Below are 24,882 nucleotides of genomic sequence, written 5' to 3'. Positions count from 1 at the left end.
TCTTTTTATTTTTCCCAAATAATACAGACCTATACCTAAAACATACATAGATAGATCTCGAGGATTGGATAAATTCCCAGGAGCAATCGTTTGGGAAATAACTGACCATTTGCCAAGCGGAATCGACATTTCGCGATTGGGCTATTTCTCGCACTTAAAAGATACTCAATTTCCCCTCTTCCCCTTCCCCTTCTCACAAGTAGAGACAGTAGCGTACGGAGTCGGGTAAAGAGAAACGAATGAATCCATCTGCAGTTACTTTGGACATGCTCATTTCAGGGTAGCCCGCGGGTAACTAAACCGCTACCTTGAAAAGAGCCATTAATAAGAGACTGCAGAGGAAGAGACTAAAACCACCCCCGGTTATTCTTATATTCTTATCTGGTGGATGGGTAAGCCGAAAAAGAGGAAAATAAAAAAAATAAAGAAAATAATAAGAGTTGAAACATTAAAAATAAAGAAATGCTTGGTGTTATAAAAAAGGAACAGTGTAATGAGATAGAATAAAACAAAATAGTGTGTTATTCTTCAGCGGGGACACGGCGACAATTAATTAGTTTGAGATATGAATTAGCTCTGTGGAGGATAACTCATACAAATTGTCTTACTGGTGGAGAATGGAAGAGACTCGAGATCGTACACAAGGTATGGGTAATTGCTTCTTCTCTCTTTTCGTTCGCGTCTAATTAAAGGGCCGAGCGTAAGTAGTAGTAGCAGCAGCACCAGCAGCAGCAGTAGTTGTTGTAGCAGTAATTGCAGTAGTAGAGCAGTAGCTGAAGTCTGCTAGTGGTAGTATAGTGTATAGTATAGTACTGTGTAGGTAGAAGGAACTGCGCCCGAATGCATAATGCATTTCGCGTGGCACGAGCTGGCATGCACCAACCCCCAGAGTTCCAAGCTCATCAGCAACCGCCACCAACACCCACTGCCTGTTCCGTTACTCATTCTCCTTGAGTACGACGACGCGAGCCGTCTCCACGACAATCGCGCCATCGCTTCCTCTCCAGCGATTCTTATTCTTTCTTCTTTCACTTCTTCTTCTTCTTCTTCTTCTTCTTCTTCGTCTTCTTTTCACCGAGAAAAATTTACGGGCGTTGTTCCCAGGTATTTGTGGTCTTTGCTGAATTAAAAATGAGCCTTTCGATCATCTTGATTCTATTCTGCTAAACAAAACCCTTTTATTCTCCTCTTTTCGCAGGCATTTATAATATCAAACAAAGACCCTCATTATTATTAATAAACCATACAACTAATTATTTATGGGATTTATCCTTTTTGTTGTTCTTATTATTTTATTATTCATTGTTATTTATTGCTATTATAATAACACGTAAATTTTTTTTATTTTACTTTTAATTAATTGCTTAAAATTTCTTAATTTAAATTAAAATCACTTGCTTTACTTGATGCTTTTTTTTTTTTTTTTTTTTTTTTTTTTTTTTTTAAATTATAATTGCTGTCGGAAAATAAGGTGCAGAAAGTTTGAATTATAATATGTTTTTTTTAAAAGAGTTTCCAAAAAATAATTATTAAATTTTTTTATTAAAATTTAAGAATATTTAATTTTTTAGACTGAAAATATTTTTTCAATAATAAATATAAAAATAGATTCATTTAAAAGTGTGACTTTTAATCACTGTAATTTGCAAAAATATTGAATTTATTTATTGAAAAAAAAATTTTACGCATAACTCGTTAATTAAAATAAAAACCACTCGCTTAACTGCCTTTTTTATTATTATTATTATTTTTAATTATAATTGCTGTAAAAACTTTGTATTAAAATATTTTTCTTTAGCAAGCTTTGTAAGAAGTTAAAAAAAAAAAAAATAATTAATCAATTTCATTTAATAAGTTTGTTTTACTGAAATTTAACCTTTAAGAAAATCTAACTTTAAAATTCAATAAATTTTTTCTCGTCTTTCTGAATAAAAAATAAAAAATACTAATTAACACTTAAAAAATCTATACAGAATTTTAAACAAAGCCGCAGGGGCTGTTTGTTGAGCTAATAGCCGGCAATAAACGCGATAAATATTTAGTAAGACATAAAAATTGAGAGAATGAGCGAAAAAACGAGTAAAGGACATAAGGATAGAAGAAAGAGGAGGAGAAGGAGGTATCGAAGCGTCGATATAAAGATTGAGCGTAAGTCAGTGCCGATTCCGGACAGAGTGGCTCCCAGGTGTGTATTACGCTTGAACGTAATCTTGGTGCTTCAAGATCATTCCGGTCACGTAATCGTCGAGAGTGTTGAATACGATGGCGCAAAAGAAGAGGGAGAAGCATCAGAGTGCCGACTCAGAGAAAGAGGAAGCAGAGGGAACGGCGGCGAGGATCGCTAGACGTGTTTTACGCTCGAGAAATTCAAAACTTGGGGATACCTGCGGAAAATGACGAATGTTCCTTCGGTAAGACTTTGTCCAAGTGCAGGTACGAGTAAAGTGCCCGTCCTTCCCTGTCGCTCTTACAGAGAGTCTCTATTTCGCTGCAACCGAACGGAAGGATGCAAAAGATGGGACGGTTCCGGTCTCGTGAGAAGACAAGTCATACAACTCCGAGATTCCCGTGAAAAATAGCTCTGCATGTTGCTGCTATTTTACACTAAGAGGAGTAGCGTTGTAAAAACATGGAGGAAATAGAGAGAGAGAGAGAGAGAGAGGGAGAGAGACGAATCTGGACCAGAAAAATTGGGCCCTGTCGACTGACACGCCGGATCTCTTTGAGAATGCCTAAGGTGCGATGCATAATGCATCCTGCATTATTCCAGCATCGGTACTTTAGACTCCTATCTACGGAACCAGAAGCTAAGTAGCAACTACTTATTTTGAGGAGAATTCTCAGAACAACCAGCTCCAGATCTTGGATGGAATCTAGGATGGCAAATCGCTCTGCAGGTGCCTTTTGCTACTTTTACTACCCTGTTATCTAGTCGTTATACTCGTACACGACAACTCTGACAGCCCAGCCCGAGTGTTTACGATCTCCTGTCATCCACTGAGCTACTTTGAATTTCTCAGCTACTGCATTATATATTATACACCCGCTAAATCGTACATTTTTCTTTTTGTATCTTCCGTGTACACTCTTGTGCCTTTATTTCGTCCTTGATCTTCTTTATTTTGATATTATTCTAGGCAGTCTCATCTACTTTGTGCTCGACTCATGTTTTATTATTTTGATAATGGTAGAAGGATGTTTATTTAATTCGTTTAATTTTTTGAATAATTAGAAGTTGAAAATGACTTCTACAACAGCTTTGTTGATAAAAATTTTTTATTTTTATCAAATTTAAAAGTTACAAAGTTCCAATACTATTTATTTTTTTAAATATATTCATCTGAATAAAAATAAAAATATAAAAAAGTTGAAACTCCTTGCAATATTTATCAGCACAGCCATTCTAGAGCCCTCCGTAGCTAATTTGGTACTTATTCCAAGTTTAAGTTCCGATAGCGAGTGTGAAGTATTTCTCAAAGATGTCTCGTTAGATAAAAGTAATATAAGTTAGCAAGTAGTAGTAATAATAATAATAATAAAAAAATAGTAAAAAAGGGAAAACTATGTGTTCATCATGATTGCCTAATTTATTTTCGCTGACTCCAGAGCAAGACCGTAAGAAAATAATTTTATAAAAACCCGAAGACTGGTAGTGCTACTACCACTTATACTACTTGAGGTCTTGCTTGAATTTATTCACTCTGCAAATATACCCGTATTAAATCATTCATTTTAAATCCCTTTTACACAGGACAAGCTTTAAGCGGCGGCGCACCGACCGGGCGAAAGAACGCGAGACCCGGAACTGGGAAAGGGGACCAAATAACCGAGATAAAAAAGGCATTTATGAACTTTAAAGAAATGTTATAAGAAAATGTTTAAAAAATCAAAATAAATAAATAAAAATAAAAAAGTAGGTGGCGTTGTGCTCCAGCTACTCACCGGGAATATTAAATAAAATATAAATATATATAAATAAATAAAATTTATTGGTAAAAGGAGGTAAATGGAAAATGCAAATTTTATTTCGCCTCACGTGAGTTTTCAAGCGGAAGCTAAATTATCGTCGCTGAACGATCACCAGCTGCCGTGAGCTCCTTCTCGGGGACTACCGCACTACCTAAGGATGGGGAGAGGGGGTAGCCGACCTTAGTCAGACTAGACCTAAGGCATTTTTTGCAGAAGGTTCGTTTGGTCGCACGACAGCCCGGCGAGGCTCTCTAAACTCCTGGGATGACATCAGAGCCATTACAATTCCGGAGAGCCCATACGTGCCACCTGTACATTGTACGCCACGTACGACTATTCGTTCGCCGTTCGTTCACTTCCGCGCGACGTGATTTTCATCCGAAAATCACCCCTAAAATCTTCTCCACTCTATTCCATTATATTTTATCTCTTTATTCTCAATATATTCAACTTCGATGACTGTATGCCCGTCGAAATAGCTACCTAGACCTACACCTGCACCTACACCTATCCCAATCCCGGTCCTCTTTTTTATTTTATTTTATTTGGGCTCCAGCCTCACACCCGCAATCCCACATCCCACATCCCACATCCGGGTGTCAATTGAATGTCCATTGTCGCGACCCGCCTTGAATAATATTAACACAGATAAAAAACCTTTATTATTTTTTTTATAATGACAGAAGAATTTATTAAATGTTAATCTAGAAAAAATTTATTATTAACTATATTTATTAGTAGTTAATAATTATTTATTAAAAAAAAAAAAAAAAAAAAAAAAACAAATCCGTATTACTGAACATTTTTCAAATAAAATCTATTATTATTATTTTTTTATAAAAAAAAATTATTGAGTTCTGATCTGTTGGAATTTTCATGCTTATTTTTTATTCAAGGTTCTAAATTATTTTTTATTAACATGACAGAGTTAAAAAATATTAATAAATCCTTTTATCAGTATTCCATCAGAATTTATTGGAATTTTTATATTTATTCAAGATTTTTCATACTTTTTTTTAATTAAGAGTTCAAATAGATATTTATTAAAATAAATTTTTTTATAAACTGTTGATAAATATTTATTAAGTCATTTGATGTTAAAAAAAAATTTATCAGCTTTTAATAAAGTTTCGTAACTAGAATTAAATTCTTCTATCAATGTACCTCTCTTTAAAAAAATAAAAATAAAGACAGCCGTGACCCAATTGCTTAAAATCTTACCTGTCACGTCTGACCCAAAAAAACATCGCCCGTAAATAAAGAGCCGTGTTGTGGCGATTTTTCGAGCCACTGGCGACGGCGACGGTTGTCTTTTCTCTGAGAGGAAAAACAGAAAATAGAAAACAGAGGAGATAAAAACCAAATGAGAGTCTGCTCCAATCCGAGAAAAACAACGTATTGGTGCATCCAGACAATCGGCAAGCGCTCACTTTTAGCGCGAGGGAATGAATAAAAGAGACTTGCGTGGTGGGTATAAAACAGGGATGACTCTCACCCACTACACCCTCTGCACGGCGCCAGCGTTCCATGCAACTCGAGATAGCACCCCGCAAAGCTCCATGCTAGTCTCGTGCAACTCGCGATCCGAGAGACGAGAGCTCCTGGTGTAGCGCGGAGTGGTAAGCACCCCTCAGCTTCACCGACACTCTTCGCTACCACTTTCCTATCGTTTATTCTTAACTTCCTCTCCTCTTCACTGGGTTTTATTTCATTTTTTGGGGTTACTTTTTAGTAGTATTCTTCTTCAGCTACGAGCTAAGAGACACGTTTTTATTTACATCTCAGTGATTCTTTGGATACGTCGCACTTAGTGATTATTTTTTAGTGAAAATAACAGATGTAATATTTTTTCAAATACTTAAAAATTTATATTAATATTTTTTTTTTTAATTTAAAAAATATAATTTTTTATAAAATTCTAAATTATGTTAAAAATGAAAAAAAAAAAAAACTTAAATAAATTAATTTTTCAATTTTTTTTCTGTAAAAATATATAAATGTTAAGCACATATACTTTTTCTATAACACAAAAAAAAATTGATAAATTTTTTATTTAAAAAAAAAAAAACTTCTTACCTAAAAAAAAAAAAAAAAAAGTTATAAAATTTTTAAATAATTAAAAAATGTCACCACTAATTTAAGGTAACAAGAAAGCCTTATTAAACCCCTGCTAATTGCTGTAATCTTAATGAATTATTTATATATCGGTAAAAACACGCGACGTAATCCCTTTGGCGGTTATAAATAATTTATCAGCGGTTAAATTAATAGTTGTGATTATTATTTATGTGGTTATTCAAATCCAACTGGCGATTATGCAATAAATTATCGATTGATGAATTAATAAAGTAATTAGCTGTTAAATAATTGAATTTCCCGAACAATTAATAGTTTATTAACAGCGGATCGATAAAAATTTTCCACCTGTACGATCGCATTGTCGCGGATTGTAATTTCGCATAGTTCTATCAGTCGTAGTTTACTGCAGAGCGAAATCGAATAGAATAGAACAGAATAGATCAGATCGAGTGCTTTGGTGTCGAGTCAATGGCTGTACGGAGCACATACCAAGTGAAATTGTTTTAATCAATCTCCATTAAGTTTACAACGCGCAGCTCAATGTAACACCCCCCGAACAAGATTTAGGGCTGAGTAAATCTCTCCTGGACACGGCGAGTCTCCGACTGGCTCGTCTTAAAGGCTGTATAATTAATTGAGTGGACCAATAGTCTGAGAACTAGACAAACTATTGCTTATAGACGCCCAACTCCTGGCTTTGATTCAGACAGTCGAACAATCGATCGTCAAGGCAACACAGTGCTTTGTAATAATTAAAACAATGTTCCAGACTGTAAAATAGAACTCCCATTATTATCATCATTATTATTTTTACTTTATTCCGGTCCTACTTCCCTTACTTGATCAATCTTTAATCATCTTACTCTCGCAGAGATTAAATTTAGTGCGATTGCTACGTTTTAGTTCATTTTCAGTTGGATCGAGTGACAGTGAACTATAAATACTTGAATTGTTAATAGAGAGGATACAAATTGTTATTTCAAGATGCTGAAATTTTGCTCCCCGAGTCAGCGAAGGCGTAACACCATGGTGAGAGCATTAACAGGAAAATTTATATGCATTACCTGATCCCTTTAGAATTTATCACATCATCGCGTCATGTTATAGTGTTAAGATTATATTTTAAGTTTAATTGAAAATTTGTATTATTACTGAGGTGCGAAGCAGTGATTTCGCACGGGAATATAGTTCTGATGAATTTACAGGAAAATTCAATAAATTTTTTAGGTCAGATTTGCTTTTTATTTATTAAAAAAAAAAACTGTCAATTTAATATGAAAAAAAATTCAAGTTTTACGATCAGAAAAGTGTCAAATTTTAGTAATTATAAATTTAATTAATGCGCATTAATTAATATGATAGTTAAAAATTATTAATTGTATTTTTGATTACGAAAAGCTTTTTTGAATTTTTTTTTTTTTTTTGCACAAAAGATTGTAATAGTTAAAAAAAATTAATTTAAATGTTTTTTTGTTATTTTCTTATAAATTAGACAATTTTTTTTTGTAAAAATAAAATAAAAAGTCTGTTTAATTAAACAATAACCATTTTACCAATCTTCAAAGATAATTTTTACCCTGATGATCTAATTTTCCTTCAAAGTACTTTAATTAAATTATCAACAACAAAATAAATAACGAAAAGCAATAGAAGAAGTTGATAAAAGTTAATAGAAATAGATCGAGGAGAAGTTTGTCTATTGTTTGTTGCTACAATTGGACTTTATTATATAAAGTTGTTTTGTGTGTTCAGGTAAATCCGGGTTCGAAAGCTGCTCAACAAGGAGTCAGAGAAGGAGACCTCATTAGCAGCATCAACGGTAGAAACACTTCCGAGCTCACAAACGGAGAAGCTCACACGTTGCTGAGAAATGCCGGTGATCAGCTCAAACTAGGACTCAATCAGTGAGTTTATATATTTTATATTTAATAGCATTATACGGACATATATTATGCTCGTTATCCTCGTTCGTTATACCGTGGGTTGGCAGCTGTCAATACGGATACACACCGTGTGTATTTATATTTAATAAATGTGTGTGGATGCTCATTGAAACATTAAACCTGAACGAGGGAAAAAGCACAAAGAGAAAAAATTAAAATAAAAATGAAGGAAAAAGCATCCGGTGCACACATTATGTATATAACATATGATATCTCTGAACCAGTCATAAAGATTATATCTGGTTGAATAACGACGGGTAAGCATCCGCGTGTGCGTTATATTCGCTGTTGGCTGCTCGGTGTACTGGCTACAACACTATGGCTACGGTTAATGAATGATACGTATGTCGATGGCATCAACTTGTGCGCTAAGTGATATTGGCAGGAACATTAGCGAGATTGCTTTCGATCGATAAACTCGTGCCGATGTTAGCTGATACACTTTTTTACTGTCGCTCGAGCTAATTATCTTCATCATTTAAATCATTGATTTTTAATTAGTGTTATTTTTAGAGCAACCACCTAAGGTTTACATTCTCGGCTTGATTTTCTTTTTGCTTCACAAATTTAAGAGATATTTTTAACTTTTTCCCTTGAAAAATTTAATAATTTAGAAAATTACCAAATCATTAGAGTTTTTATCCGAATTAAAAATCTTAAGCCCTAAAAATTCATTCTGACTATTTTGAGTATAAATTTTTTTTAAATTCGTTTCAAAAATACTAAAAAAAAATTTTGTTTTTTACGTTTTTGTTGAATAACTTTTTAATTTTTGAACCAATTGGCTCAAAACCATGTATACGTTTTTTATCGTCAAAAAAGTTCAATTTAAAAAAAAAAATAATTTTTTTTTATAGATGAAACAAGTTTGAGATTAATAAAAAAAATTAAATGAGATGATATATTATGATAAAACAAATTAGTTCTCCATAAAAAGCAACGACATTATTTATCTCTGAAAATGAAGGAATAAAAAAGATATAACAAAAAAAAAGTATGACTTTTGTTTGAAATAAAAGAATATTTCCGTTTTAGACGGGATTAATTCTATTAGACGTTTCACTCAGCGGAAATAATGTTTTAGACGTTTATAATAATCATAAAAAAAAAAAAAAAAATAAAAAAATAAATAAAAAAGACATTTATTAAAAGAGTTTTTCTGGATATGGAATGAATATATGGAATGAGATAAAAATGGTTGATTTAGTTTTGTGTGCTGATTGGGACAGGAATTACGGGGAATGGATGTCGGCAAGAGGACCGGAGGGAAAAGGGTCACCAGATGAGGGAGCGTCGACGTTTGTATATTTATACATATATTTTCTACCAACTCAGATCAATTGTTCGGTTTTAAATGCTCGCGAGTATGTAGATCGTGTGTGAGTATGTGTGTACGTAGTAGATGTCAGCAGTGCGGGCTAGGAAGGGGTTGAAAATAAAAAACCGTGTGCATCCAGACGGAACCGTGTATCGGATCTTCAGGAATCCATGACAAATGGCTACTCGTTAATGTACCGTGTACTCTACTCAAATATATATATATATATATATATATATATATATATATATATATATATATATATATATATATATATATCGAATTATTATTTTGTTTTAGTGCTACTTATGTGCTTTCGTTAAAGGGAAGTGCTTTTCATTAATTTACTTCATTTCGTCGGGTTTTATTTCCACGGTAATTTCATTTATTATTCAATTTGGCTTAGCATAATTTTATTTTCATCTACTCTTTTAATTACCGGAATTTTTAAAAGAATTTTTAAATAGCTGGTTGAATTGAATCGCTTGTAATCCATTTTAAAAATAATTGTTATTTTTTTTTCTTGGCCAAAAATTCTAATAGTAAAATTTTTTTTGTCCTTAATTATGTTAAAAAAAAATTTAACTGAGTTGAAATTTATTTTTAATATCGTTTGGATTAATAATAGTATCAATTTTAATAAACTTTTGTTGACCTGTTTATTTAAATTATATTGAAATAAACAATTCGAAATATTGAATTAAAATTTAACGGCATAATTGAATTTATTATAAAGTTATAAATAACATGAGTATATTTGCAATAAAGTTACGTCTGCTATTAAAACGCTTATAATTAAGTTATAAATAACATCCCATATTTGTAATCGAGTTACATAATTCAAATATTCAATAATTTAAAATAATAATGTTTAATTAACAAACAAATCTCCCGTGCAAGGCCGGATTTTTAAAATTAAAATTAAACGACTATTACTCGGTCGTTAAACCGATTTTAGAATTATAAAAAAAAATATTAATTTATTTTTAATTATCCTCGGTATTTATCAAAGCGTAATTGATGTAATAAAATAAATATTTAACGAGTAAAAAACGATAATTTACTTGGGAATAAGTCCTCGTGAATGAAATACAAGTCTTGGTTTTACATTCGCATCCTGAGTGGAGGTTAATACGACACTGAAGCGGTTGAGGTTACCTAGATGTCGCTTCTCCAGGGCTTTTAATTGGCTCGTTTTTTCCCTCAACTTTATTTTGGCAATTAAAATTTAACAATTTAGATTTAGACAAAATCCGAGAGTTGATTAAAAAAAAAAGCAATTTGTCGTGTTATTAATTCACGGGATAAAAGGCAATTCGAGACATAATAATTGATTGACGAATGTTCAGCCGAAGAGTCCGAAATTCACGGGCTGTCGGAATCTGAATAATTAAACTTTTGTGAGTATTGAAGTAACTTGGGTGTAACTACTCAGGCGTGAAGTTTATTTTCAAAGTAAAATTCGTTCGAAACTGACAGGAACTTCAAACGTCGGTTTAATGTTGGATGGAATGGTTATTGTTCATGATTGTAAAGATTAAATATTTATGTTGAACAGAGAACAAGTGGAATCGCCAAAACGACGAATATACAGAAGCAGTCTGCAGGAAAACACGTCCATCGAAACATTACAGAGTAAGTACACAAAATAAATAGTCCAACTAGAAATCCCGATCCTGAATTGAAAAGCAACATGCCTCTGGATTTGACCTTTCAGAAACAACCAAAACAACGACCACCACTACCAAAACACTGGGAACCCGGATCGTAACCGAGACAAAGCTAAACGGAACTGGAACTGGAACTGGTAAGTGGTTAACAAAGAAATTGCCCTTTAGCTTTTATTTATTTTTTTTTTTTTTTTTTTCTTCCGGTTCTGGCAATAGTTATAGTTATAGTTCTGGTTCTTTTGCTCTGCTCTTGTCCAGCACTTACAGAGTCCACTCGATTAATCAGTAGGTCCAGCCCGGTTTACCGAGCCATGAAGGTCGTTAGTCTCGCCCGAACTGCCATCACGTCGAAGATTATGAAATTACTTGGTGAAAATGTCCACAATCCTCTCGACAATCCCCGTGATGAGCATCCAAGATTTAGGATCCCTCTATCTCTCTATCTCAATACCCACTAGACAACATAACGGCTCGAGCCATATTGCTCGAGCCAGCGACCCTCGAGAACTTTCTTAAGAGGAGTTTACGCGAACCAATATAACCCCGGTTTTCCGGCTTACGTCTTGTGTCTTACTCAAAGCTCGATAGCCTCTCTTTCTTCCCAAAGACTTATCCGCTTACGCTGCTCGTGAGGTTACCGTTATGTACTACTTAAAACGAATTTCTGTCGCCGCAGCGTAATCAATTACTCCTCCACAGGCATTGTTCCATTCCCTCATTTCTCAGCCAACAAGTTTCCCGATCCTAAGTGAGCTAATAAATAGATCCTGTTCAGCTGCCTCGACGCTCAAATTATACCTGCTACCACCGGAGCTGATAAACAAACAAAAATAGAGTAGAGCAATCATAAGAGAGTTATTGTTATGCACCGATTACGATTCCCGGCGACATCAGACACGTAGATCGATAAAATTATACGGCTAACTTACTAAAGACATACTAAAGACATCGGTATGGTATCATACGGGATTCAGTGAACCGGTACCTCGTACACATTGCATACAACACTTAACACATGTACAATCAGAACATTAGAGAACGCACAGGTTTCCTGGCAGGTACACGCCCACCGGTGATTATTTGGTACGCAAGACGGCAAGACGTTGTTTATAAACATACCATATATACCAACGTGTAATAGCAGTCAAAGACTCTGACGAGCTGGCGCACCCTCGGCACTTAAGTTCGTCAATAGGGAGCAACGGTCTTTATCCTTTTTGGGCTCTCCTCTAGTTCTCAAGTGGTCGTCATCCAGTGCAAGCCAAGTGCTTTATTCTCTGCCTAACTTGGCTTTATAATAAAATAGTTAAGACAATATATATGATAGGAGTTTTAGTTATTTTTGATACTAGATCAATACAACTTCAACGAAAGACACCGAGGATGATTTATAGTTAATGAAATCCAAGGAAATGAAAGTTTATTTCCTTCAGCCACTCCAACTGTCATTTAGCAAAAAAGTGTTTAAAAATTAAATTTGTTTCGGAGATTAACTGTCGTGGTAATAATTAAACATTTTTTAAAACAAGACCAAAATAACTTTCTTCTGGGAGTTATTTTTTGAAAAGTTTTGTGTCAGTGTTGATAAGTAGTTTAATTTATATCCGCAAAGTTTGGCTTGACAATGAAATTCCTGAATTGCTCGCAGTGCCTGAACGGGATTGAGGAGACACGATCTACGGTGATGTCGAAGCCTCCCTGCGATCCACTTCTGATCACAAAGCGGCCGGGGCCAAACGGTGAGAATTCCCACCGGAGGATATCAATCCCGGTGGAATTCCATCCAGGCAGTTCCGCTCGCGTACCTCGGCTGCCAAAGATGCTGAGAGTTGCATTTAATGCTGCATCTCTCCGTGGAGGCACTCCGAAACCTCCCGCTGATAATACCAGGTTTGGTTACTATTGTTATGGCGAGAGCGGTTGCCAACAAGGGAAATCCCTCGGCAGTTCATTTGCCAGGAAACGCAACAAGCGGAAGCTTTTCGCAAAGAAATCGCTTAAAATTTCTCAGTCACCCGCGGGATCGTGCGCTCATGAATTTTTTACGGCAAGCGAGGACAAAGCGAGCTTGCACTCTCATTCACAATGCCAAAACAACGTGAATAAAGAGTTGGATGGGAGAATTTCGGCGTGCAAAAGAGACAATGTCTTTGAAAAGTGCGAGCATCTCGAGGCACTCAAGTTTCTTTTGAGTTCACCGCAGTGTTACACCCCCGATGACTCCTGGAATTTGTATACCTCTGGTTCGACCTCTTCCTCTTGCGGGTCTGACACTACAACATCCTCCTGTCCCTTGGAAACCGCGGGCAACACAAGTGCCAACACTAAACTCAATAGCTTGGACTTTCAGCGGCTGAACACGGTCCTGCCGGATGAATCCAGCTGGAAATTCCTCTCCAAGAAAAAGTTTGGAGTCACCGAGCGTGAGATAAGCCGGAGATGTTTTCTCAATGGCCTCGATCTTGTGGAGCCTCGTAAAATCGATAAGAAACCGATGATGAGTATTTTTGAACTGGAACTGGAGAGCAATTCGGGTGGAGAAGGGGTAAAGTCTTGCTTGAATCGTCGTTCAGAGTCTGGTTATTTGCGGAAACGCGAACCGAAGAGCGTGAGATTTTTAATAGACGAGGAGGTGAATAAAAATAATAGTAAAAATGAGGATATTGAAAACAGTTGCTCGAAAAATGTGTTGGAGGTTGACGGAAGTTTAAATGAAAATATTTCGAACAAAGTGGAGCATGAAAATTTCAAACTTTTTACGCCAGCGAGCATTACTGTAGAACCATTCAAAAGGCTTTCTTGGGCTTTTATTTCTACTTCTGCTTCTGGTTTCGGTGATGGTAATGGTGACGATGTTGACGTCGAAACTAAAGCAAACATTTCCGACTTGAGAATTATAAATCCGACGTTAGAACTTGAAATGACGAGTTCTCGAGAAAGTAAAGAGACGAAAATGAGGAACCTGGAAGTCGACATAAATGGAGTTACCAGTTTCCACTTGGGGATTAGTCGAGAAGCAGATAACGCTGGTGATCTTACCTCAATACCGAGGAATAATGCCCTCGGTCAGAGTTTGAATAGCAATCTTAACCGGATTCCCTCCGCAGATAGAGATAAACGTGAGTCTAACCGAGCTCGGGTATTCGCAGATGGAATTAACCCAACAGATAGACTGACAACAGCAGCAGCAACAGCATCCGGGGAATGGGAAAGGGGCTCGGGCGCGTCAGGTGTCAGATCACCAAATGGTATGTCCAAATATATATTATTTACAATGAATTAACATATCACCAATAAGACACGTGTAATTAGGGCGTTTTATAATCACCATGGGAGCCAATTAAAAATAAAATGACGGTCGGTAATGCTCGGTTAATCACAATCCCAGGACCAATGACGCGTACAATCGAATCTCTGTAATAAGTCATGCATAATTACGTACCGCTGGCCCGGCTGATGCTTCGAATAAATCGATTTCGGGGGATGGTAAATGGGTGAAACTAATCAATATCAATCTAACTATCTATCTATCTGTCTAACTTATATCTGTATAACTCAACATACATACAGCTGTTGGTTGGTTAGTATCATTGGTAACTAGTTGGCTGTATTATATACATGACATCCATATATATAACAGTGTTTGGAGCAAGTAGTGTCCGCCCAAACATGGGTGCGTCTCCGTCATGGTCCGAAGGAGCCGAGCCCATGTAATGCTCTTGTACTGAGTGTACATCAGCATATTCTCCCCCTGTCCCTTCGACCCGCGGAATTTAACAGTCCCCAGCCCTTAAACGATCGATCCGTTTATCTACACATGCTCCCACCGAATTACACAACGGAGATATCGCAAACAATACACCTTCCGGTTTATTTTTTCAAACTTTAAATCATTTGAATTTACTTATCCGATAATTGTGAATCGAGAGTCTCGTAATTCGCAATGCAAACCTGTCGATACCAGACTGGGATCATGCTAATAAAACGCTTTTACGGAGAGTCCAAAAACTCGGGGAGCTTTTCAATCATCAAATTGTCTTTTAAATAAATGTATATGTCTGTCTCTGTAACTATAACTGAAGAGAAGTGAAGGAAGAAACCGCAGACGAGAGCCGACTCTCGGGTTCAGTTGAGTTGAGGGTAAAAGTATTACAGTTGAATAACAAGCTATCGATTGCTGAGTGGCTGAGCTTGGTTATTCTTCAGAGTTTAAGGAATAGCTGTTCTGTATCGGAAAAGTGAAGAAGATGCAGCCGCTGAGGAAATTATCCAGCCCTTAGCTCTGTCTCGAGAGACCCCAAAACTAATTAAATAGTCTCTGCGCTACTATAGATACGGGCGAATACCCACCCACTCTTACCGCTGGCAGATAAAATGTGGGAGGAAATAGGAAGAACTTGAGGACCAGAAAGGGGTGGCAAGACACGGGAGTCTGCTCTACTCCGGTTCTAATGAAGACCATCTACTCGTAATTCAATCAAAAGTTTAAACTCTTCTCGGGATCCCTCGGCGATGAGGCCGCCCGCTCAATCCAGAAACTGTGTCAACATAATCCGTCAAACATTCTAGTCCAAAGTTGTTGTAGTTCCTAGAACAGATCTAGTTGTCTCTTGGATCGCTCTCTAATAGGTAACTTTACAGAATAAATTAGCTTTCGAGGTTTTTTTTTTTTTTTATACAAAAAAATAGCCGACCGGCGAACGCGATTATCGGTGTCGATTACCCGTTGGGTTGCAGGTCGGAGGTTCGCGTGTCAGCGCGTCCTGTAATGAAAGGACTCGATCCAGGATAATGTTGATGGGCGTATTTTTCGCAGGCCGGGGAAAAATTTCGCCACGCCGGAGGGTAAACTGCCTGAGCTACCCACACTCGGGGCTTCAAAGGGGAGGTAAAAGAGTGTGTGCTCACCGACGAGTATCAAGTGGGAACTCAATATTGTGTGCGGTGCTCCGGGCGGACGGAAGTTGGTCTCGGAAGTCCTGACACCGTACATAACTAAACATCGCGCACCAGAATATAACATTGCGGATACACAACAGAACATTGCTGGACATAATAAACCGTATGGGTATGAGTAGTGAGACACGGCATTGAGGAGCATAAAACACACACCAAAGTCGCTCCTCTATCCTCATTTCCACCATTATCGTCATCAGCAGCAGTAGCAGCAGTAGCAGCAGTAGCGCAGACACTGGAAGCTTGCTTTGTAAAGGCGCGTTAAATGTGCGCGTGTGTGCTCAACTGCGCCCTCATGTTAATTCCAAACACGCGGGATAGGAACAGGAGTGTTCGTCACTCTTGTTGGGCATGTAGGTGTTGTTATATGTTATATCGTGCACCCAAAAGGCTGACCAGTTACTTTTATTGTTGAAACTGAGTTGTCTATTCTGTCAATGTTGTTGTACTTGTAATCAAGCTGTTGTTTGAAACCTGGAAGGTTGGAGGGAGAAGGGAGGAGATATGGGGGCAGCTCGATCACACACACGCTGTCCAAATCACGGCACTCACGGCTCACAGTATTATCGCGATACTTGTAACTCGATGACCAGGAGCTCGGTTGGGTTTATCAATCGCTGGTTACTGTAAACATTATCTGGTACTTTGTTTGTCATATATTATTAATTATTATCGCTGTTTCTGCTAGGGTAATTTTGTTTGATAATGGGCAAAAACAGTTTTGATATTTAGATATTATTTAAAGCAGCACGTGACAATAAATCCGTGATCGAGTCAAAGAGAAATCCATCCGTGACTGAGAACGCTTTTGAATTATTTCGAGAGAATTATTTTAAAAGGTTCTTTTAAATCTTCCTTCTCTTCTCGTTCCATTATTTTCTTCGTTGAATGTTCGCGATGTTTCGACGCTTAACTCTCTCGTTCGCTACACGCCGCGTTGCCGAAGGATAAATGATTTATACACGACGACGATCCAGTGAAAGCCATTGTTTCTCTCCTCGTGTGTGCTCCAGACAAACTCTTTCCTCTTTATTTATATCCGTAGCAGTGGAGTAACCGCCTCGTGACAAATTTATTCTTTACTGTTACAGATGACACGAAAAACGATAAGGATTTCAGCAATCAAAACGGCTCGGTAAAAACCACCGACTACGCGAGGATAAATTGCGAAAAAAGCCAAGACGCCAAGAGTGAGTATTCCTTTTTTTTTTTTTCGTTTTTACTCTTTAAAGATATTTTATAGCGATAGAAAATAATATAGGAGATTAAATAAAGAAGGAAACCGCTGAGTGATTAGAGAGTAGGAGAAGCAGACGCTTGTTGCATACCCCACAATAAATAAAATATATTATTTTTCATTAACTGTCAAGCCTGGTGGTAATTAGCACTCGATCGAACTGCCCGAGAGAAATAAATTGCAAGAGCAAGAGGACGCTCCGATGGTTCTGGTACTGAGATTTATTATCAAGCAAGCTCGTTCATTTACTCGGTTGGTCTTTTCATTTATTTTTATTTGTGTTTTAACACGAGGGTTAATCTCGTGGCCTCAGATGGAGATGCGCCGATCACGAAACATACCACTACAACAGTTAAATTTATATTTATATCTATCAGCGAGTGGTGGGCGTTGATCAGAATAATTGAGTTTGTCTTATCAGTATTCATTTAGTTCTTGCTGTTGCTCTACTCGGTAATTATTGGGTGTATATTATTTTTATCCGTTCATAATACAGCTGGTAATAACGTTGATTTAAAAATCACGTCATAATTTAATTATCTACATGAGCTGTTCGTGTCGGGCTGTCATTTTCAGAGCTTATCTTAAATAGTTGGACAGATTTAAACTACATAATAAATTTACCACCAGTTTTCTTTAATTAAATTTCAAAGTTTACCATATTTATTAGGTTATACCTTTTATATTTCATTTAATATTCCGTAAAAGTATTTTAAAAACAATATTTTCATTAATTATGTATACAGCGAATCAGTAAATTATTTTTAACAACATCGAAATCATTGAACGTGTGTAAATAATTCTATCAAAAAACATGATACGATTAATAATCCAGTGAATGACAAAACCCGTGGAATAAATAATTATTTTGTATCAACATTAGTGACGGAAATAAATAATTAAAATAAAAATAAAAGAATGAATGTATTAATTAATTAAAAAAAAAAAAAAAAAAAAAAAAAGTATGAGCTTTTAACACTAGCTGTAACGAGGCAATCAGGCCGAGTAAAAAAATCCGTCAATATCGTCACCTCGACAGAGTGTTTACAATTTCACGGTAATCCCGGTGACAGCCAGCTGCCAGAAGGGAGGATGCCTCACGGTTCGCGGGCACGAAAAACACGACGGAACCGTAACAAGCGGACTAAACAACCTCCTCTGGGTGAAGCTACGAGGTCAGGGGGCATTTTACATCAAACTGACGCTAATAAGCACGAAAATGAAGAAAAAAAAGAAGACGAGGGATCAATACTCGCGGGTAACAACTCAATGGATTGCCCTGGCGAGGATTTCCTTATCGAAAGCAATTTCCAGATAGAACGCGAGGGGGATCAGATGAAGGTTAACGGGCATGCGGTCAAGGTGAGTGAGGTCGGATCGCCGTCAAGCACCGTAATCCGGTCGATAGAATCACCGAACAACCCGGGAGTAGGCCACCAACAGCTGAGGCGCGTACCAGTCAGCCTCAGGCACCGGCTCGAACGACGAACACTTGGTAGTCAAGTTAAAATTTACGAAATCACCACTGTTAGTGGTCCCCTCGCGGCTAGTGTCGGTCACATCGCTGGAGTCGGGGACGTTATCGTTGAGACTGATGTCGGTGGTCAGAAGGCTCCAGGAAAATTAGGTCCAGTGGTGACAATCAGTGAGCCCGCGGAGCCTTCAGCTCTGATGTTCCTTAGAACTACCTCTCAGAGCAAAGACGGACTGGAGATACAAGAAATAGAGGGCGAAGGGGAAGGAGATGAGGGGCTTTCGTTGAAGCAGCAGCATGGCAGAGTTGTTGTTGTCGAGCCCGACTCGGATTTCGAAACCAGAGGAGCTATGGCGTCTGTGATTGTTGAAGAGTCCTCTGACATTGTCGAGGAGCGTGATTCTGAAATTTGTGATGAAAATAGTTGCAAAGATGAGATTGAAGTTGAAGAAAGAGAAATAATTATTCCGGACTGTGATGGAAACGGAGAATCGATGGATCAGGTAGAGCGGGATAATCGTGAAAAGATTCTGGGTCAAGGAGGAATGAGACCGACGAGAAAAGATGAGGGTTACGGCGGATTTAGCTCAAAGGAAACAATCGAGTGTAAAGAGTCTGCTGACAGGATGAAATGTTCAATGGAAGCAAAGTGTCAAGAGTCGGACGGGTTAAACAATGATTTTAAGCTGGAGGGATCCACCAAAGGAATTGATCAACCAGGAACGGGTGTACCGACACAAGAGCTTCAGAATAAACTTGGTGTCTTTAGTAAAGGACCAGAATTATCGTATATTCCTTCCGACCACGGCAACCTGTTGGATAATTCGATAAGTCTGTTTGATAATCGCAAACTCTGTCAACCGGTTACTTCTTCTGGTCAGATTAATAGTGTAAATAGTAATAATAGTAATAATAGTAACAGCAGACAGGAAAAAATGAAAAAACGGTTGATTTTAGAGTCGTATTTTTCTGAAGCGCGTCACGCTGATCGTTTCTTAGATATTATTCAAGAAGAGGCTGATAAGCTGTCGGAAGATGAGGAGCAACACATTCGGGATTTTATCAATGAAGAAATAGGAAAATTCCGGCATGAAAGACGATACATTCGCGATGACAGTGAGAATAGAGGTAGCGATGAAGATCAAGATGGAAGAGAGGAAATGGAATCAGAGAGAGAGGAGGATAACAACTGGGATTTCAAAGATGATAAATTCGAGTCTGGTGGAATCCAAGATTTAAAAGTGTCACCTGATACACAAGCTAATATCGCGTTTAATGAGAAACCAGCTGAAGAAATGATAATAAGTTCTTGTGAAAAAAAAGAAGAAGGGGCTCGAAAAAATAAAAATTAATTTTAAACAATGAGAGATCTTATTCACTGAAGAACTCGCTCCGCCATTGCGTCGAGAATAATAAAGGAAATAAAGTTGAGGATCTAACAAGCACGTCGAGACAAGTGGTAATACCGTTGCTACCGCCTGTGCCACCTAAAAGGTCTTCTAGTTTCATTAGTAGAGACATTGAATCCGCGATGGTATTACTGAACCCTCCTCAGGTGGACTATCCGCTCCCCGTTTCCTCATTTGAGTCATCAGCCCAGACTGATAAATTTTACTCTGGAGCAGAAGACACCTGCGATAAGCCAGCCCGTCCTCCGCTGCCCCTGGCCCTCTTTCCAACCAGTAATTCATCGGATTCCGGTTGGCCTCTGCCAATTTCAGCGAGTATCGAGCGGAATCGGGGCGGCAAGGCAGACCGCGGAGAAAGGAGAGAAAGAGGACACGGAGGAATGTCATCGAAAGAGAACACATCGACGGTATTGCGTAATGAAGCTTGCGACGCCGTCGAAATTGGCAATGACGCTAACAAGATCGAGGCGTCGCGGTCGTGCCCTGAAATAGCTTATGATCACACCGGGTCTGAGTTAAGTGCCACGATGTCGGCGTTGCAGACTGAAATCTCAGGCTCTTCATCGGATCTTGCTGGTACTCGTTCAGATGGGATAAGTGCGTGCGAATCACAACGTGTTCTATCGGCGTCATCCCCAGTTGAATGTTATTGTGCAGTGAGGGCTTTTGTCGGCGATAGAGCTGAATATCGAGGAAGTGGAAGTGGAACAGGTGAAGAGGAAGAGGAAGAGGTCGAGAGTTCCCGACCCTTCGGTTACAAAGTGTCTTGTGAAAAGAATAAAAACGTTGTCGAGGTTGCGGAGCCGAAAAAGGAAAATAAAAGGAAAGTTGAGGAGGTGCTGCTGCTGCTGCTGCCGCCGCCGCCGCCGCTGGATGAAAAGAATCAACTTGAGACAGTGAAACTCGAAGGTGAAAAACGTGTCGTCGATTCCGGTTTCAAGGTCAAGAGCCAGATTGAAGATGAAGATCATAATGACCGCGACTGTGAACTCAAAAATTTAGCTGGGAGCCAGAGTGAGGGGCAAGGGGCCAACAAAACCGAGGAATCCCAAGTGAATACCGCGAGTGTTGGAGATAAAATAGCCGAGTGGGGAAGGGAGAAACGCCGAGAGAAAGAGACGAATGATGATCCATTGAGATATCAAGTGGACGGCGAGAATAACCAGAGTACGCTGTATGAATCAAGAGAGGCCGCTACTGGCATATGTTTCGCTGATACTCCGGCAACTGAATTTTTGTACGAGTCTTCCAGCAATGTCGAATGCGCTCCTCCAGACACCTGTCACGCGGAATTTATTTCTGGTTCAAGTGCGAGTGAAAACACATCGGAATGTGCCGCGAAAGATTTGTTCTACGTGCCGCGGGAAAATACGTATGATTTTTCGATTTTGAAAGGTAAACATCGCGATTGCCCGAGCTCCCTGACTGAGCTGAGTATCAGAAAAATTCTGTCTATGCCTTACGGCCTAAAAATAATAAATGAGATAACTCATCCGCAATTCAATATCTCTGTAGAGAAGGAGGAGGGACAAAGTTTTGAAAATCCTAAAAGTAGTGGACTAGAAGAAGTGGATTCAGCAGTTAAAGTTGTGGAAATGATAAAGAGACGTCCGAAAAGTTGGATGGGCGTTCCGACGAGTGAAAATCCGCAGCTGCTAGTTTGCCTCTCGCCGTCCCAGCAAAACCTCAATACTGACAAGAGTCGAAAGGGTTCGAATAAGAGTCTGGAAATACGCATCCCCGACGCAGACAAGCTTCTTGATCTCCACAAAAAGTTTATAAACCGGCGTAGCTATCACGATTCATCGGGAGATAATCGTCGTGGTGGTGAGTCGTTTGCGATACCAAAGTATTATCGAGTAGAAGTTAACTCGAGGAAAGAATCTACTGCAAAAGACCTCGGCTTACCAGAAAATAATAAGCTTAAAAGTGAGCTTGAGCAATCGAACCAATCTAATCGAGTTACTGGCTCGTCATCCAACCGACTTCTCAAGATCATAAAAGAAAATCCGATCGACAACCAACAGTGTTTACTTCTCAGAGCTGCCCAAGAGCCTGTCTCTGTCCCTGGGAATTCTCATAAAAATAATAATGTCAGACAAGATCGTTCCAAAAGTACACGGCTCTCAGAATGGTTGACTCTCGCAAGAAACGACCCCACAGACTTTGCCAAGTACCAAAAAATATATTGTCACTCTGATAGTCAGCGAGATCATTGTCAAGATAATTTACCCAGCGCATTTAGTCCAGTGAACCGCAAGGACACGACCAATAAAACTCGGCATTTAAATACTAATACTAATATTAATAATAATAGTGAGAGCATTAATGATGATAATAATAATAATAATTACTTAGACGGTAAAAACGTTGAAGGGAGTTGTAATCCGCGAGTTAACAATGCATTGATAATACGCTCACCGGATTCAAGTAATGAAATAATTAATACCGGGACATTGAACAAGAGTCCAATTACCTATAAGAGTGCGATAATCGACAAGTCGTGGAGCGTCAAGGATCATTGGAACCGGACACCAGTGCTGTATCGTGGTATCGATCCGGGACAGGTGAACCCCGCTCTGATTAATAACGACAAGCCAGAGACACCAGCTCGACCGAACAGAGTTCAGAACTTGGTTGTCGACCGGTCCTGCATCGACACAACCAGTATCTTTGATAAAACGCCTCCGCGGAGGTACTTGGAGCCACGCAGATATCACCATCCGGAAGTGGAGGCACTTAACCATCGTCAAGCTATCACCGGCACTAACGCGGGCATTATCGAGAAGAAAGTGCCAGAGGATGACAAAGAGAATAACCGCCAGGAGACTCTTCAGGTGAATCTAAAGCGATTTAGAGCGGCCAAAGACATTAAGGAGCTCACTGATGCCCGCAGACGGCACTCACTCCCCTCTGAGCTCTTTGACAGACAGTTGGAGTACATTAACCGTCTTGAGGATCACTCTGAAGAGGTAAAAATCGGTGAAAATGGGAACGGGAATGCGAAAACGGAAATAGCGGACGATCAGGATAAAAGTTATTACGGTGAGGATAATGGGCGCCAGTCCTGGAGGAGTCAGTCGAAAGTTTACGAGAAAGATCGCGGCGAGATCCTCACCAGCGAGGGTCATCTCGAACAGACAAAGAGTTGTCAGGTCACCGAAGATGGCTGCCGAGTCGAAAAGTCGATAAGGACCTTCGAAAATACTGAAGAAAGGAAAAGCTTCTCCTTATGGACTTTGAAAAATGAAAATAGGGAGAAGCAGGCGGAGGTTCCGGACGCTGTTAAGTGTATGAGGTCCTTTGACGGGGAAGAAAAAGGGAGGAACGATAAGACGGAGAAGGATAAGGATAAGAGAGCACCAGATACGTATCAAGGGAAAAGCGAGATATTTGACGGTAATAAAATGATAAAACCCACCGGCAAGTCCATTTCAATCTTCCCTACCACCGACGAGACCCTCCGCGAGAAAATGTACGACGAGTACAGAGATAAAGTGCTCGAGCGCGAGGAGAGAAAATATCTTAAGGTTATAAAAATTAGCTCTCACGTCGATTTTCCCGGCTCCCAGCCCGGAAAGCCCCCTGATAAGAGTAATGCCTCCGATAGCTTGAACAGCATTCAGAGAGAATTTATAGAGAAGGCCAGAAATAGAATGACTAAGTTTGAGATCAATTTGGACGACAGCGAGACAGAAATTTCTAAAGAGGACACCAGTCCTCCCAAAACCGCTGAAAGCACTTCTGGTTTGAGCTCGAGTTATACCATCACTAGCTGCAGAACCGAGGAGACCACCGGCCAAATAATAACGAGTGAGGTCAAGGAGAAAAATATATGTGAGTGTCGTCGCAATGAAAAACCCAAGTGTCTTATCGACGGAAAAGAAATCAAAGACGTTCGGAAACTTCCCAAGCACCTACAGGAGTTTCTGGTCCTTGCAGACACTGATACACCTCCCCCTCATCATCATAACCATGATCATCATCCTGACGGTGAGTCTTCCGAGAATTGTCCCGTTGGATTGATTTTTTGTGCTCGTCTTGTGTAAGGTTCCTACTGAAAGCTCGAGAGTCCTCGAGCTTATAGTGAACACTGTATTTTTTTTTTTTTTTGTTTTTTATCCGACTTAACTTATATATTATTTTGTACTGGAGTTATCCTAACAACTAACCCAAGAAGCTACTGAGTACTACACTGAGTTTATTATATTTTTATTTTTTGTGTATTATTGCTTTTATTGCCAAGTTTCATCGTTCCTCAGCTACCTTTGTGTCTCGTTTATTATTTAATACCGCGGGATTATTTATTTTTATTGAGATTAAATTTCGTCTGAATTGAACTCGAATCCACTTGCCGTCTGCAAGTGGAACGTTTTTATAACATTTTTATTTTCACATTATAATTTATACTAGATTCCATTTTTGGATTTGACAAAATCGACATGTGAAATCTGGTAACTACCTGAAATATCGCAGTCACATTAATTAATTATATATAACAGGTGAATTCATTTGTTAAATTCAATTTTATGAATGTCAATTAATCCGATTATAGAAGTGTTTATTTTTAATGGTTTATTTGAATAATTTGTTGATTCAATAAGATATAATTAATTATTTCTTGGTGGATTGGTTATTTTATAAAATATTCCGACTGCTTTGGAAATAATAAATTAATTATTAAAAAAGTTAAATTAAACTGTGAAATATAAAAAAAATTTCAATGATGAATTTTTTTTATTTTTAAGCTTGAAATGTCTTAGAAAGTATTTTGACTGACTGCGTTTTTTTGTGCAGTCAAAGCAGATCAGTGAGATGACATTTTTT

The 24,882-nt window shown here is 38.2% G+C and overlaps 1 protein-coding gene across 1 annotated transcript in view; it reads left to right on the top strand.

Annotated features, from left to right (window-relative positions):
* Cap (Cbl-associated protein) overlaps nt 1-24,882 on the top strand; it is a 99,312-nt gene that overhangs the window by 36,842 nt on the left and 37,588 nt on the right. Inside the window, exons 2-7 of the mRNA XM_074247536.1 lie at nt 7,801-7,952; nt 10,868-10,944; nt 11,027-11,116; nt 17,027-17,125; nt 18,212-19,951; nt 19,996-24,048. Of these exons, the coding sequence (XP_074103637.1) occupies nt 7,801-7,952; nt 10,868-10,944; nt 11,027-11,116; nt 17,027-17,125; nt 18,212-19,951; nt 19,996-24,048 (6,211 nt within the window). The remainder of the gene's footprint in view (nt 1-7,800; nt 7,953-10,867; nt 10,945-11,026; nt 11,117-17,026; nt 17,126-18,211; nt 19,952-19,995; nt 24,049-24,882) is intronic.

The sequence above is a fragment of the Cotesia typhae genome, unplaced genomic scaffold (genome assembly GCF_013202065.1).
Source record: "Cotesia typhae breed Kobodo isofemale line unplaced genomic scaffold, CoteBio_Ctyphae contig_5, whole genome shotgun sequence".
Classification (NCBI taxonomy): Eukaryota; Metazoa; Arthropoda; class Insecta; order Hymenoptera; family Braconidae; genus Cotesia; species Cotesia typhae.
Note: the sequence above shows the minus strand (reverse complement) of the source record. Positions and strands in the feature narration are given on the sequence as shown.